Here is an 18,058-nt window from a genome sequence, read left to right on the forward strand (position 1 = left end):
AGTTGAAACATTACTCCTCAACGTAAATGAAGGGCCGTCCAGGTTGGCCTCTATTGCAGGAAGAGCTGACTTGGCCCTCTTGGCCCTGCACAGGTTAGTCAGTGAGATTCGGTTCATCTAGCAGGAGAAAGTCGTTTATTTTGCCCATTCATAATTGCTTAGTTAAATCATTGAGTTGAAATATTTCACCTCGCAACAAATCAGTTAAATTTCATAGTTCACTGAATAAAAGCCAAAATATCTCTGAAAACAGCAAATCACAAGAACACTTCAAATCATACGTATGAACAAAACAGTGCAGATATGCTTAATTTCTTATCTATTAAGCAGGATTGAATAGAATTTTCAGGAGACACATGGCTGGGTATTGTTATTCACATATTCTCATTAGATGTTGCTGAATACATAATTTTTTCTCTGTTTGTTCCTTTAGACAGCATCTTGGTAGATGTGTTAGAAGAATGCCGCTTTAGTCTGCAATTGCTATTTAGTCTTTCTGAATATCTAGGTTAGAATAACTAAAATGTGATAATTCTGGTGGAACAGCAATTAGAATGGAAGAAAATAACTTGACTGTGGTGCCTGCAACTAAATGACAAGTTGTGAAGTTATTAGCATTCTTTATGCAAAACTACTCTGTATTAACTATTCATTAAAATACATGCTGTTAACTTGCTTTTCATATCCCTAATGTTTAACGAAAAAAGACAACTGGCAGTTTTCTTTGTATAACCTCTGGCTGTGGATGAAAATAGAAAATAAAACTAACAATATTCTAATATATATGCAGTTTATCTAGAAAGTAATGAAATATATTGCTACCCATAAAGGGAGAATAAAACACAAAAATGATACAGTCTGTGCAAACTTCCCAAACACAAAATATGGGAATGCTTCTAATATAAAGAGTTGATTGACCTGGGGAACAGGGGAATTTAACTTGCTGGAATGAAAGTGTGTCTTATAGAAAATATTTGATTTTTAAATTCAAATGTATTTCTGTTCCTGAACCAATATAAATTTTAGTGCTAGGTTGAATAGTTTTGGGACAGATAGGCCTTCTGTATCTAGTAATGCATGATGTATATTAAAGCAGTGGGAAAAAAAGCCAGAATTCGAGGGCATGATCTGAAGTACACATGTGCAAATGGGGCCAAAGGCCAAACACATTTTGCGGTTCGTTTTGGGCCTATTCATTTGCGGGCGGTTAATTACATTCCCTGCCTATTTGGTTCAGACGAAAACTGGGGGCAATTTTAATACCGGAATGAAATTTGTTGCCCATTGCCCACTGCCCACATTCACTCTCCCACACTTGCATTCTGATTCCTGTTCACTCTTTTTCTCATGCTCTCTAAATGTTTCCCTACCTTCTCTGCCGACCACTTCCGCAGTCAATTCTGCATCAGCATCTTCTAGCTCTTCATCTTCTCTCTTCTACCCTTTTTCTTTCATCTCCTCTCCTTTACCTTTTATTTTCTATCTTTGTCTGCATCTCCACGGACATAACCTGGATTGGAGGAGCACAGCAAGGAGACATAAGGTCTCCTTGGCAGATATTTCAAGGCAGAGAGGGTTTCCAGTTGTTCTGGCTAAGATCTTTTGAAGAAGCACAAAAACACGGGCTGTGTTGAGGACCTTAGATGTAGTGGCCACTTAAGGAAACAGTGCTACAGGTGAAAGACACAACATGCTTACTTCCCTTCTAACCATCATGTTGACATATTAAATTGATGATCATTAGCACCTGCTTGGTAGAATTATTTTATCATACACCTAAATATGTGCCTACAAAATGCCTGACTTTGTGCAAATTGCCTTCAAACCAGCATCAATTCTTTTAGGCACAAGTGATGTTACACCAAATATTAATTTGAATTAGATTTGTCTCACTTTCCGTTTTGTTAAATGGTAAAAATAAAACTATTAACAGGTCTATTTTTTGAAAGCATTCTTTCTTTACAGCATTTTTTCACACTTGCCTAAAATTTTGCACAGTACTGTATATATATATATATATATATAAGGTGCTAACGTTTAAAAAAAACACATTTTGCATCAGTAGAAGAGATTTGGTTGAAACATAATTATTCTTTGGACTGAGTGTTCATATTTTTGCATCATTACCCAATGCAAGCATTTTATTGACTTTGATAAACAATAAGTATGTTATACTGCTTTTCAGATGTGCTTTGGATATGTAATAAAGTATTTAACATTGGTATTTAGGAAGTCATCATATTGGCAATTTGTCATCAAGGTAACAAATTGTTTTTAATCACAATGCGTTCATTTTTGTTTCTCATTTTGCTGAACATAGGATTATCTTGGCTGTGTCAGCTGTCACATAACTAGTAACTGTGAAAAATGGAGGTCATTTTTGGATATTTCAAACGCTCCACTGTGCATCTTTCTTCCAGGGACAAGGGCTTACTAATGAAAATGATTGATGGGAAAGACATTATCAAGTCTGAGCGTCTGGGGGAAAAAATGAATTTTTTTGTCTTGATGGATATATTAGCAAACCAAATGTTTTAAGAAGCACTTTTCCATCTTTGTTGATGGTTTCTTTATTCAAAACATGTCAGAGAAGCTCTGCTGAGTTTCCTATTTAAATATTGTTTAAAACCAATGACAATGCATAAGCAACTGTGTTCTGTGGAACACTTTAAAAGGGAACTCTCACCTTTTTGTAGTGGCATATTTATGGTCACTTACCTAGCAAGGTAAATTATTGTTTCTTGAAGCAGAAGGGGAGGAAACTCTACATTTGCATTGGCGTACCTTAATTTATGTTTTCCCAGTGTCATTTAAAGGCAGTACATCTAGTGTTTGCTACCGTTGTGTGTAGCCTTTCTGTTCTGGACTTCAAACACTTTGGGCAGGCTCTAGCCTGAACTGAGATCAGAAGTGTGGTATGTGAAGCCAGAAGGTAAAGTGAGCAAGCATTAAACTGTAGCAAGGACAAGAGGGAAATGGTGACTGTAGGGAGACAGACACTACAACTTGGCAATAATCCACGAAGGGTCAGTAGAGTTTACGTAGGACTGCCGGTGATGGCTTCTTCCAGTGGTTACAGGTGAATAACTCCCTTAGAGCAGGATTAGCCATGTATGTTCTTTCTAGGATCCCCACCAATGAGGATGCTCCTAGGAAAATAGGATATTGCCCCCCTGCAGTTCAATTACTACAATACACGTAGAGTCACAGGTACTCCAGGTTAAGGATGAGGCCTATTCACAATGCCGATCATGTTGTGCATATAACTTGAGGCCAGGGAAGTGGCCTGTTCTGCAAGTGCACCGCCGTAACAGGACTGTGAGGGGACTTGAATTGACTATTTGAGGTTCAGGGAAGCGTACAATATTCCTTCCCATTACTCTCAACCATCATCATAATCAAGCCATCTGAACAATCAACAGCTTCAACACATCATCGGACCCAGATCAACTCATCCCCATCCAAGCAGTCCTCTCCTATTGTCTCACTTCCCCCTCAACCACCGACTAGATTGTAAGCTCACAAGAGCAGTGCCCTCTTCTCCTTCACACCAGTTTGTTATTGTATGTGTTTCTAAATTGTTCTACTGACTGTAACAGGGAACTCTGGACCTGACGTAAAGTCAACTTGAATTAGTCAATGTTGTGTTGGTGTAGAAAACTCCATTTTTATTTTTAAAATAGAAAGTAAAGCCAAAGAAGGCAGGGACCAGTAAACAAAACCTTATTTCAATGATCTCTGTCTCTTAGCTGAACAAGAGTTCACTTTTGACACACAAATATTGCTCTTTCTTTTAAACCACCACTGCCTTCTGGCAGTGGTTGACCCTCATGTTTATAGCCAAAGCATTCTTCTCGGGTGGGTGAGTTTAGTAAAGAATTGGTATCTTAGCTAGTGGTACATTTCGGTTGGCTGGCGCTCATGCTTGACCCAGGCCAGCTCCCCACCCACTCTGCAGCAAATGTTTTCACGCTGAACACTTGGTTATGATGTCAAATCCTAGCAATCTGCCTCTGAAGGACACATGGCTTTGGGTATGCTAGCTAGACACAGACCACCGTTGCCGAAACTGGCGGATTGGAGAGATCCTTTGTGACCACCCAATTCTCACGATGGTCTCCCAACTAAACTGAGCACACAGTGCCTTTTAACGCAATCTTTGGAGGCTCTGCAGGCTCGTAACACTAAAGGGATGGGGCCAAACAGTTTTTCACAAGAAAATACATGATTGTTCCTTTAATTTACTGACGACTAATAAACTAATTTCTAATGTGCTCATGTTGACTCCATTTTTATTTCATGTTGATTTTCCTTTGAATGCAGTTTTGCATATCTTTTTATGGATATGTATCGGAAACATTAGAGAAAATGTAAAAATATTGTTTCATAAATTAACGAAAAAGCTTTATACCAGCCCACAGTATTTACAATAATAATTTGTTTTTCTGCCTATTTGTTAGGTTTCTCTGGAAAGTATTAAGTATGATTTGATTAGTATTCTACAAATAATTAGACATTTGTTTACCGCACGGTAAGCAAGAGTTTATATAAAAGAATATATGAAGTACTGCTTGGCCAGTCAGGTAATTGTTATTTATTTTACATGTAATTATGCTCATTATTTTAATGGTTTCTTTTATAGGATGGTATGAAATGCAAAATGCAAATCTTGGAGTTAAAATATTATGCACCCCTAGAATTAAAAAAATATCAGTTTTGCTAATGTCTACATTAATATCTTTGTATTTTTGGTTGCAGATGGATCGCATAATCTTTTGTGTCTTTTTGGATGTCGATTTTAAAATCTACAAGAAGAAACTGGTGGATGTTTTTGTAAAAGGTACAACGAACTATAGTAGAAATGGGAATTTTGTCACAGAAGCAAAACTAGGTTTGGTTTCCCTCACCACCATGCTTGATTGCCATAAGGATGCTTTATCATATTTAATATTTTCTTGCCATGACCCCTTTAAATTTGTTTTGCTAGGCTAATATTTTATTTTTAAAATTGATATATATCGAATGTACAGGGTATATTGCTAAAATGCAGTATTCAAACTACTTGTGATACATTGTGTGGTAAAAAAAAAGGCAGCTTTCTAGGAACTTAACGCCTATTACTGCTTCTTTTGTGCTAAGACCAATGAACGTTGATGTAGGTGCTAGGAAATAGATACTCTCCACACAAATGTAACATTTGTATCAACCCATTGTAAGACCTTCATAACAGACTAAGTTTACAGAGATATCAGTTATCCGTTGTGCCCCTCGCTATATTTTAGAGAGGTTATTTTATTTACACTGCCCTTACACACATACCTGTCCATACACACACATCTACATATACTGCCCTTACACACAACTGCCCATGCACACTGCCTTGCCTTTACACACACTTGCCCATAAAACACATAAACACATACATCGCCCTTACACACCCGCATATACATATACACTGCCTTTACACATGAATCCCCACACAGAGATTATTGCTGAGCGCCGGGTTATGGTGTCATGTCCCTGCGCTCACTTCACTTGCCTTACCCTTGCTACGGCTCTGCTATGAACATTAATGATGCATCAGAAACAATTCCTAAAACTATTGAATATCCAACATGGCCAGAATCAACCTGTTAATCAAGTAAAGTCTTGTTTAATTCACACGACACAAAAGCAGACACTGAGGTTGGCATCCTAAAAATCGTTCTGTGTTGCTTTTATGTGATTAAACCACCAGTAAATTGGATAAAAGGACAGATCTGGTAAAATTTGCTTTGCTTAACATGTAAAAGGATGAAGTTAAAGTTTTGTCTAAATGGAAACTGCTCCTTTAAAGGCAGTCCTACGGTTCTGAGCTGTTTATTCATTCCTTATGTACTTTGATATGACTGTGTGAAAAGTTGCTGGCAGTGGCATTTATTATAACTCATTTAAGATTTTAATCTGTTGAAATTTCTGCTCTCCAAGCCGTTCTGATGTATGAAAATGTAATGTCTGTTACATTGTGTAGCACAGATTAGATTTTTCTGAATATTAAGAAATACCCTTTCTAGTTAATCTAACCTTCACTTAGCGCTAAATTATAATTAAACTACAGTATTATGCATGTTTTGGCCAATTCTCTAATTGGAGGATACAGCATAGCAACACATTGATTTAGGTTTGAAAATGTATACATTCATTTCATCCCTACATTTATGTTTGTATTTATGTCTTGAACTGCTTGGTTGCCTAGCATTTGGTGCTTTCACTATGCTAAAGGGAGAGCGGGAATATAATCAAAGCAAGGCCTAGAAGGATCTGGTATTCTGTTCATTTTCCATAAAATATACCAGTAGATAGATGACTAAAAGTCTTAATGATTGCTATAACTGTTTGGTGCTTTGGAAGAATATTTAAGGGGAGTCAGAAAAGCCTTAAAATATTCTATAACGGTAAACAGAAAAAAAATGATTTCCTCCCAGAGTTATTGAAAAAGTAAGGAATTATGGTTCAAATCTCATCAGGTAAAGAAGAGCTGTAAGAGAGGCTCTCTGGCTCCATCCTGTGATCATAAACAGATCATAAACAAATCATAAACAGATGTGCACCGGCCCCCCAAGAGGTTCTTGAGAATACGAAATCTTACGTTGCACAAACTCATACAGCTGGAAAAACTACAAAAGCCCATTCCCGTATAAATTCAAACAGCAACTTTACAAACAAAAACAAAGAAGTGTCTTACTGCAGTGTGTATTGATATAATGATAGCACATTGGGGATCGATTTTTTATTTTATTTGCATGGAAATTATTATTTTGGGTGGTCTAATGAGGGAAAATCTTAACAAATAATTATTTCCTGTGATTGACAGCAGTGATGTATTTACCCCTCTGCCACCACTTTCTCTGTTGCCACTTGTAAATGGGCCAGTCACAAGAGAGACCTCTGATGTTTGCCAATTGAGCAACAGCGCACCAGGAGGCCTCATCACCCAAGAGAGCAATTTGTAAAACGGCCAAATGTTAACAATTTGCTTTCTGAGCATATTTAACGTGTCTGCTTGGCACCACTACCATCAGTCGGCAGCAAGTCACATGCTAGCAAAACATTCATGTTCAGAGTACATGCGTAAATATAACTGGCTGGTGCTACATCCATTGATTCTACAATTGTGCAAGAAGTGTACTGATGAATGCTTCTGCATTCTGCTTCCCCTAGAGGCAGGTAGAGGAGATGTTAACTCATTTGCAAGACGTGTCCATTGCGGACCAATGACGTACCTGTTACGTCTTCGCTAGAAGTCGCTCCTGTGACAAGATCCAGGTCGGTATCGATTGGCCTATAGCCAATCCCCCACATTTTTGCACAGATGGAGTTAATTAGAAAAAATTGGGAGAAGGGGCAGCACATTTTCCATTCAAACCCAACATCAAAAAAACAAAACAAAAAAACACAGAAATGAAATGACAGGAAGAGTACAGGAAGGACACAACATTTTATTGTCCTGATTGCCTTTGTTTTAAGGGGTACCACACAACTGTTGATTACCAAAAATGAACACATTTATTTTGTTTATTCCTTCTTTTCCCCAATCATATGGTTAATGTTAGGTTGATGTTGTCACATTTTATGGTTAATGTGAAGAAGTAGCCAAATATAATTTGTAGTAGTAATTTTAAATTGGGAACTAAATTTGGGTTATCTAAACAGAAAAGCACTATAAAGATGTTTTGAAGTATAGGATTTAAAATTTCCTCCGAAACATACCCAACCTTTGCTTCAGCTCAGGGGATCATTGGGTATCATAAATTGGCATTTTTTCTGCAGTTGCACTTATGCGACACAAGAAATCCAAAGCAACATTGCAATGTATGAATAAAAAAGCAAAAACATAAGGTTTCCTCAAACATTGGCAGCCATTAGTAATGACAGGGCTACCTAAAAAGCATCAAAGTTACCCTAGTTGAATACTTTTTATGGGGCTAATTTGAAATATGGCTGCTAAACTGTCCCAAATGTGATATGTACCCAGCAAACCAATTTCTGAAAAACCTATGCAATATGGACTCATATGCGTTTACCATGAATATAAGGCTACAACAGATATATTACACATTTTTGTGAAAGGGTTAGGTTACTAAAATTGTTTTAAAAAAATGTATTTAAAGAAATAATTGGTTTTGTAAAAAGAGGCTATTAGTATAACAAATTGTATAGCAGAAGTGTCCAATTTCACCCTCCAGTAAATAGTGCAAGTGTTATATATACCACCCTGATCTAAAAATGTCTTTTAATTTGAGGCTATTGTAGCCCGTATTCTGTCCAGATGTTATTTTAATGCAATGTCCCATTAATGAGGAAGAATCTAGTGAAGTTTTACCATAGAAGGAATGCTTTGATAATTTCACAATTGTTGAAAAAGGAATATCTTCTCAACATCATTAAATTTCTTTATTAAAGGTAACTCTATCTAATGAACTTTTTTCAATCATATATAATTTTAAGTAGCTTCGTATTTGGGCAAAATTCTGATATATATCCCAAATTAGATTATAGAGCTAAAATTAACCTTTACATTCGGATTTGTATGAATTTAAATTTTAACAAAATTTGCCAATTTTGTCAATTCATAAAAATGTCCGATAACGATGAGGAAACCCAACGAAACAAATGAAAATGAAGCAGAGAGCTCAGAATTTTCACTTGCATTTCATTGTTTTTTCACTTACACATGATCGCTCACATTTTCTCACGCTCTCATTCACGCTCTCACACTCTCTCTGTCTCCCTATCTTATCTACTGACTGCTTCTAGGTCTCCGTCTCCTTTCTCACAGCTCTGTTTCTTCTCTTGCCTCTTCTTGTTCTTCTGTCTTTTTTCTTTTGTCCACCTGTCCTTTTGTCTTATTTCTTCACCTGCAAACTGGGTCTCCCAGGGCACTTCAGCAAAAGGGCATAGCCCCTAGGTACACCCTCTCCCTCGATTGGAAGAACAGAGGAGAGGCTTCCCCAGTGGCAAAGACCTTTTGCAGAAGGACCCTGGGAGGCATGGTTCACAAAGAAGCAGAAGAAGAAAGAAGACAGAAGAGCAAAAAAAGGCAAGCTGCGGGGCAAGGAGACAGAGACACAGAAGTGGTCAGCAAAGAGGGTAGTGAGACATTGAGAGAGAAAGTGAGGATGTGAGTGCAAATGAGAATGAATGAGGGCAAGTAACAACAAATTTAGATTACAAATGTAAAAGCCCTTTGAATTTCAAAGAGCAGGTAACAAAATTCATTGAACAAAAACAAATGGACCAAAAACCAAACAAACAATTTGTCCGAATGATTTTTGGTCTATTTGCACAAATCTACTATATTATATATATATATGTATATATATATATATATATATATATATATATATATATATATATATATATATATATATATATATATATATATATATATATGTTTACTTGGACATTGTCATTGACTTTAATTATAAAGAATGCTAAAATATAGTGTCAAGTGTCACAATCAGGACAGCTGGGTTGAGGTGAGGGGCAGGTCAGTGGCAAAAAAGGGTGGAGCCATTAGTGGGTAGCGCAAGTGATGTGACCACCCACACACATTACCCAAAGAACCAGCTCAAAGAGCCACATGAGAGAAACAATGGAGGCCTGTTCTGTAACAGCAGCTCTTTGGGCTGGACAAAAGAGATCAGAGGATCTGCCCAATAGGCTTGTGATCCCCACTGCCTGCAAAAGCAGGACAGTGCCTGAATATTGGAAAAGCTCCATGAAAGATGTAAACACATGATTATGAAGTAGCTATTTTGCTAAGTTTCTCTTATTTGAAAGTGCTAAGTTAGCCATGCATAATGCAGTTAATTATTCATAGAAATAGAAGCAGGGCAAACTGAGTTATTCTGCCAGCTAGGGTCTGCCCTTCATAATGTACACTCACTGGCCACTTCATTAGGTACACCTGTTCAATTGCTTGTGAACACAAATAGCTAGTCAGTCAATCACATGGCAGCAACTCAATGCATTTAGACATGTAGACATAGTAAAGACAACTTACTTAAGTTCAAACCAAGTATCAGAACGGGGAAGAAAGGGGATTTAAGTGACTTTGAACATGGCATGGAACTGGTGCCAGGTCTAAGTATTTCAGAAACTGCTGATCTACTGGGATCTTCACACACAACTATCTACAGAGAATAGTCCGAAAAAGAGAAAATATCCAGTGAGCAGCAGTTGTGTGGACGAAAATGCCTTGTTGATGTCAGAGGAGAATGGGCAGACAGGTTCTAGATGACAGAAAGGCAACAGTAACTCAAATAACCACTGGTTACAACCAAGGTATGCAGAATACCATCTCTGAACACACAACACGTCGAACCTTGAAGCAGATGGGCTACAGCAGCAGAAGACCACACCGGGCGCCACTCCTGTCAGCTAAGAACAGGAAACTGAGGCTACAATTTGCACAGGCTCAAACTGGACAATGGAAGACTGGAAGAACGTTGCCTGGTCTGATCAGTCGATTCCAGTTATGACATTCAGATGGCAGGGTCAGCCTTTGGCTTAACCCCTTAAGGACAATGCGCGGTCCCTAAACCCATTGAAAACAATGCATTTTGAGCCTGTACATAGGGGTTTTTCCCCTATTATCACAATGAAGGGGATGTCTGGAGATGACCCCTTCCTACTCTGCAATTCTGTGACCATATATAGGACTCACAATTGGTGCTTTTGCTATAGTATGTTATGGTTGGTGTCTCTGTTTGAATGCAGTGTATCTTAATAATAATTATAATATTTAATCTTTTATTTATACAGCGGCAACAATTTATGCAGTGCTTAATACAATACATATATTCAAGGGGTATGACAAGACAAGAGTTGACAGACTAAGACAAACTGATACATTTGGTGGAGAGAGCCCTGGGAATAGGGTGACAAACATAAGGCACAGAGAAAGGTTAAGAGGTAGTGTGGTGGTCGTATCAATGACAAGGAAGTTCTAGCAGCTAAGATGGTGCGGCTTCTCTGAAGAAGTGAGTTTTGAGATATTTCTTGAATGTTGGGAGGGAGACTGAAGGTTATGTGGAAGTAGATTCCAGAGATATGGGGCGGCTAAAGTGAAATCTTGTAGATAGGAAAAGTAAGAGGTGATAAGTGAGGAGGAGAGCCGTAGCCCATGGGAAGAATGTAAGGATCAAGTAGGAGAGTATTTGCTTATGAGGGCAGAAATGTATGGATGAGCAGTGTTATAGAGGGCCTTATATATTAGTGTCACAGACTGGGTGCAAACAGATGACTGAAAGGACCCAGCGCGCCCAAAGATTGTGTGCAGGAGTCACAGTGCAGTAGTGGAGTTAGACAGGGCCTGGTTGCAGGGTGACCACACTCACCCAGGTGTTGAGCACCTAGGGTTGTGCAGCCAAACACAAGAGCCCTGATATAGCAGCGGATGAAGTCCAGAACGAAACGAAGTGATATCCTGCAGACACCCTGGAGCAGGCATGAAACATATCACTGGAATCACGTGCAGGATGCTGCAGGCTGGGAGTATGGAAGCTAAGCAAAGGGTATAGCAGAAACATAACAAGGGACAGGGAGACCAGACACGAAACATAACCAGACAAGATATACATGTTACAGGGCACTACAGTGAACCAGACAAGGAATAAACATTACTAGACAAGATATACATGATACAGGGCACAACAAAGGACAGGGAACAAGGCAAGGAACACAGGGGAAGGAGTGAGGAGCCGGAATCCTCGGACGCTTCTCCTTTAAGCAAGGATAGGCCATATTGACTAGGACAAAGGGAGAGGAGAGAGGAACCAGAATCCTCAGATGATACAAGGAAGAAGGGCAAAGGTACATAAGAGACAAACAAACATGAATACAGGAACTAGCCTAGAACTATATGATAACAATTGGAGATTCCGTCACATCATATGGCCATAGTATGCTTAGCCCACCACTACACCAAAGTACTCCAATGACGGTGGGTCCTAACGCTAATCCCTGCTGACAGTGGTACGAAACAAACCAAACATGTAATCAAAACACATAGCACTGAGACATACCTTAGACTGCAGACTGAGACAAACAGAACACACAGGTGGGGCACACCTTATAAAGGAAACAGAGCTGAAGCAAAGAGCTGAAGCAGAAGCAAGGAATGGAAGATCAGAACAGAGCAAAAGGAAATCCAGGAATGGATCGAAGCAAAACAGGGAAACTGAAGCAAGACAGATATGCAGCTCCGCAGCCTGGGAAGAACGTGACAATTAGTACCAGGATTTTAAATTTAATTCTAAAGGTAATAGGGAGCCAGTGGAGGATTTCACAGAGTGGGGAAGCAGAAGAGGAGCTGTGTGCAAGGAAGACTGTAGAGGAGAGAGTCCAAACAGTGAAATGCCAACCAGAGGAGTGTTGCAGTAGTCAAGATGGGAAATGAACTAGAGTTTTTGTGGATTCTTGGGTGAGCAATGGACGGATGCGAGAGATGTTTTTTAGGTGCAGGTGGCAGGATCTGATGAGGTACTGAATGTGAGGGATGAAGAAGAGGTTTGAGTCAGGGATGACCCCAAGGCATCAGGCCTGGTTAGTAGGGGAGATAGTTGTTGTTAAATGACAAGTCAAGGAATAGAGCCATTTGGCTAACACTATCACTATGTAGAATCTTCATGATTGGCTTTTAAAGGGTTAATATTTTAAGTGTCTAAGGGTCAGCTAATTTATAAACTTCCCAGGGATGCCCTCTATGTTTTACATCTATATGCAATATTACAATTGTGTAGCAACTGTAAAATCAATATAATGTTCATCTAATAGATAATCCTGGAAACATGTGATTTCAGCATTTTCTTGCTGTGACTCATCCTGAGTCTAAGTTGCCAAGATAGTCTTCCCTGTTCCTCACAGAAAACAGAACCAGTTATTTCCTAATTATGTACTTATTAAGAGAAAAAACTCTGTATCACAGGGGTACTTGAGCTTTTCATGTGCACATAATTATTATGCTTTTTTCTTGCAAATATGTATAAATTTCACATATTCATAAAACTGAATATGCATAAGGAATATGTTTTTAGGTTTCAATGTTATCCCATCACAAGGATGTTTTCTCTCTCTTTCTCGGCTTTTGACAATATGCTCATCAGCTACATTTCCATATTCTGCTCGTGAAAAGAAAAAAAATAGTAGCATTGGAAATAGATTTGCAAGCAGTTTCACAGCAAATCTCATAAAATTTAATAAGGCATTCTTGAGCAGTGTTTCGCTGCACTGTGTGAAATAAAAGGTTAATTCAGGTCATGTATACTTATAGACGTAGTTTTGAATCTTCCTTACAAAATCACATCTCTATGACATTACCTTAAAAAATAAAGAAAAGAAAAGCACTGATTCGTAGTATTCTGCGTCTTTGTCTCCTTTTCCCAAGCTCCGCTACTTTTCTAGACTCTTCTTGTTCTTCTGTCCGTTACGTTATCCAGGTACTTCCGTAAAAGGGCTGAGCCTCTGCACACACCGTCTACCTCAATTGGAGTAATGAGGCATAGGCTGTTCCTTGGGTATATGACATAGCTCCGCCCTTTTGTGGAAGTACCCAAAGAGGCCAGAATATTCCAGATGGATTCTCTGAGAAAGAGAGGTGGAGCGTGAGCCATGGGGACAACCTCTCACCTGGTTCTCTAATTGGGGGGAGAGAGTGTGTACGGAGGCTCCTCCCTTTTGCTGAAGGACCTGGATAACGGAGCTGATACCATGTTGAAGCGAAAGAACACAGAAGAACAAGAAGAGACAAGATAAGAAGTGGAGCTGTGGAAAAGGAGACAGGGAAAGTAAAGAAGTCGGTGGAGAAGGTAGAGTGACAGAGAGTGTGAGAGCATGTATAAGAGTGTGAAAGAGTGTTAGAGAGAGTGAGTGAGAGAATGAGAGGGCAACAAAAGCAGAAAATGTTAATAAAATTTTGAGCTCTCTGCTTCATTTTCATTTGTTTCATCTGGGATCCCTCCTCTTTTTTGGATATTTGTACAAATGAACGAAATTGGCAATTGTTATAATTAAAATGTGTACAAATCTGAATACACAAGTCTAGCGATCACTGTGAAAATCAATCACAGTGATCACATGTTAAAACACCTCCCTCTCTCTTACTGATACAAGATACTTTCCAACCCGTGTATTACCTACAGTCTGTATCCTGTTCGTGTTTTGTTCTGCTGTGTAAACCAGTCCTTTTTCTATTACCTGATTAGCCAGGACACTGCAGTATAGACTGTTTCCAAAAAATCTAGCCTTTCTGTACCTTCCTATCCAGTACCATGCATCGTGGGGTACAAACAGAGCCCTAGCTATCCTCTGCAACTGGGCTGCTACCCGACCTGCTTACCCTAGTCCTGACAGTAATTCTCCAGGAAATATCAAGGAAACTTTGAAGGAAATAAACAGATTAACTAAAAATCAGTCTGTACATCTGTCCATTCTAAGTATAGTTTAATGAAATTGACCATTCCATCTATTGTTAAAACTACCAACACATAGACACATATATCCTGTTATCCTATGTCAAATAAAACTATGATGTAATAATGGCTACCTTTTCATTGGTCTATTTCAAGGTTAAATAAAAGGAAACAATCAGAAACCAAATACGTAATTTCTTTGAAATTTCATTTCCCCTAAATTATGGAATTGTTTTCTTGACCTGTATCGGATACTCTAGCTCACAGGACCTGAAAATGAACATTAACAAAATAAGTTATTCATTTATTAGTCATAAGTCTGTCTTCCTGTCTATGGGACAGTGATAAAATGTAATTTTGCGGATACAAAACATTATATTGTTAACTAAAGTAGAACGTGTTGTCAAGATGCACGGACAAGCAATTAAAAATTTGTACCCATGTTTCTCTGGAGATTTTTTTTCAGTGGCACCATTGTAGCCAAAGCCACGTTCAGGTGGTTGCTAATATGATCTAAACATATATTCTAATGGACACTGATGCAGCCACAGCTTTGATGCTTAAGGCTGTTCGGTTTTCTTTTCTTGAGTACTTTACCACAAGTTTGACTTTTGGGGGTCTCTGTGACTTCATGTTTAATTCTTCAAAAGAGGGCCTTTAATTTTTTTTTCCCATATTTTGAATCTTAACTCATTTTATTCTTTTGGGAAATAATAATGTATCCAGGGGAAAAAAGACTTTTGATCGAGTAAAGGTTATTACAGTGCAGTTTTAAGTCATTTGTATGTTTTAAGATTTTAGCTGGAATGTAATGAACAAGCACCTCTGAATATATGTACTGTGCTATGAACACTATTATTCATAGCACAGTTTACCTTATGTAGCCATTGTCTAGAAATAACTAGTTTACTTTTGGTCGATCTTGTCTTAAGAATGATAGAATTGTCTGATCCTTAAGAGTCATTCCAGCTGCTAGAGAAATTTAAGGTACTTGAATTATCTGGATACATTAACATACTCCTGTTATGATCAACCATCAGCACATCATGTTCAGCTTCATTCCTATGAACTTAGTAAGCTTTAGACCAATCTCGCTTTAATTTTTTCCAAATGCTTTCAATGTTCATCAACTAACTTAAAACAACTTCTATACAACTGTATAATTTGCAAATGATACACATCATTTTGTATAAAGCAGATCTGGTTGCTCTCACCTATTGTTTTCTTATTTCTGTCAGTTAACAGAAGCCAAATCCATGTTTCATGTATCTTCATATGGAATGAGGCTTTATATTTATCAAGACCATTTTGTCAATTTTCTCCAGCCTATGTTAAGTACACTGGTGTTACAAAGATCAAACGTGGTAATGTTTTGAGGGTTTTTTTTTTGTTCAATTTTGTCTACAAAGTAGGAAATGTCATAGAACTGCAGAATTGGTATTTGCAATCAAGATCAGATTTGTCTGAGTAGGATGACCAGGTGGCCAAGCCTGCTTCATGTTGTTCATTGCCAGAAAGCAAGAATCAAATTGTGATATTGATGCTTTAGATGTATTTTCTTTCTCTCATGTCCACAGAACTATCACTGCCAGAGCTTCTAGCATTACTAAAATTATTTTAACTATCTATAGCTAAGCTATACCAAGCAGTAGCAGAACTTGCATATAATTTAAAGGGACATTCCAACCCCAATACGCACTTTAATGCACATGATAGCTGAGTGATCCCTTTATATTTTTTGATCCCACATGCGTATGTACGGAGCATTCTGCTAAATCTCCCCTTATTAATTAGTCATTTTCTATCCCCAACATTTACTTGGCTTGCAGGAGATGTGTTCAGCTTCCCACCAGTCAGCTCCTGTGATCGCAGGAGGCTCTTCTTTGATTTCAGTGGTTGTGTTTCCTGCCACTGATTGGCTACTTCAAGCAATGTAACGCTAAATAATTTATATAAAAAAACAAATAGTGTATATATATTATTTTTACATTATTACATTATTTTTAAGTGCATCGCTAAATAGTGAGGGGAAGATTTAAATGAAGGTGCCTCCCTTCACAGCACAGGGTAAATAGGTGACTTCTGTCACCTGAGGTAATCTTGCTCAGAGAATCTGATAGTTATTAGATGCATTCAGAATATCCAACATACTATTGAATTATGTTTGAATTATTTGTATGCAACGACATTGCTTTGAAATGTTTATTTAATTTGGCTTTCTTTTTTCCCCCGAGCACTTATGTCGCATTGTGTAATACATGAATGTTGCATAAATTAATCCATTTACAACCCAGAAATGAAAAAGGGTGTGAGGTAGCAAAAATAATGTTTCTGTGGGTGTATGAAACATTCTGTCAGTGCTGTTAATTCTTTTCTGTAAGTAGCATATTAAGAGAGAGAACCACTAAATTGTGCAACAGTATATACTGTATATGCATGTGTATATATATATATATATATATATATATATATATACAGTATGTCACAAAAGTGAGTACACCCCTCACATTTTTGTAAATATTTTATTATATCTTTTCATGCGATAACACTGAAGAAATTACACTCTGCTACAAGTAGTGAGTGTACAGCCTGTATAACAGTGTAAATTTGCTGCCCCCCTCAAATATAACTAAACACACAGCCATTTATGTCTAAACTTTGGCAACAAAAGTGAGTACAAGTGGAAATGTCCAAATTGGGCCCAAAGTGTCAATATTTTGTGTGGCCACCATTATTTTCCAGCACGGCCTTAACCCTCTTGGCAATGGAGTTCACCAGAGCTTCACAGGTTGCCACTGGAGTCCTCTTCCACTCCTCCTTGACGACATGGAGATGTGTGGCTTCTGGTGAGATGTGTGGCTTCTGGTGAGATGTGTGGCTTCTGGTGGTTTGTTGCCCAAACCGTCTTTTGTAATTTAGTACAACCTATATTGGTGTTTCTGAATTAATTGGATCATTTAACTACCCCCAGTTAATTAGTGCATACTTGGGAACTCTCAATGTTTCAGTCGGAGTCTCCCTTTCCCCAGGGCTAGTCTCTCTGTTGACTGAGCATGAAAGTGGTGTTTGGCCATGCCCGCTTCCTGCCCACTCTCCACTCATTTCCTATCCTCTGAAGGATGCCGGGGCCAAACCTCATCCCTCCATGATGCCTCTGTATAATCTGTACTTGAATGTGGTAGTATTTGATTAAAACAAGTGCCACTATCATTAGCATTACTCAACTGTGGTTAAATCCTCTGCTATACAACAGTTTATATTTAGTGTATTTCCTTTTCTCTTTTTCCAGTAGTGTAGTCACACAACCAGCTTTTACCGTTAAGATAATACATAATACATAAAATAATTTGCAAGTATTTTCAAAAAAGCATATGCATGAAGACTATTAGCCCTCTCATCATAATTGCCCCTGGTTAAAGCAGCGATCTGGTCATCCTACTCTTTTTACGTAATGATATACCTAAAGGCAGGGCCGGACTGGGACTGAAAAGCAGCCCTGGAAAAATTTGGAGACCAGCCCCATATAGTTTATCTCACGGTGAAGCTCTTATACCCACACGCACCCCTTATACATACCCGCGTCACACTATTCGCCATTCTTTTTA

The 18,058-nt window shown here is 38.2% G+C and overlaps 1 protein-coding gene across 1 annotated transcript in view; it reads left to right on the forward strand.

The window, feature by feature from the left end:
- The window catches only part of LOC149303223 (ADP-ribose glycohydrolase MACROD2-like), an 806,633-nt gene extending 801,641 nt beyond the window's left edge, over positions 1 to 4,992 (forward strand). Inside the window, exons 9-10 of the mRNA XM_089481386.1 lie at positions 4,759 to 4,891; positions 4,988 to 4,992. Of these exons, the coding sequence (XP_089337512.1) occupies positions 4,759 to 4,891; positions 4,988 to 4,992 (138 nt within the window). The remainder of the gene's footprint in view (positions 1 to 4,758; positions 4,892 to 4,987) is intronic.
- The last annotated feature ends 13,066 nt before the right edge of the window (positions 4,993 to 18,058 follow it).

This window comes from Sceloporus occidentalis, unplaced genomic scaffold (assembly GCF_023333645.1).
Source record: "Sceloporus occidentalis isolate IW3139 unplaced genomic scaffold, rSceOcc1.0.p SCAF_15, whole genome shotgun sequence".
In the NCBI taxonomy this organism is placed as follows: Eukaryota; Metazoa; Chordata; class Lepidosauria; order Squamata; family Phrynosomatidae; genus Sceloporus; species Sceloporus occidentalis.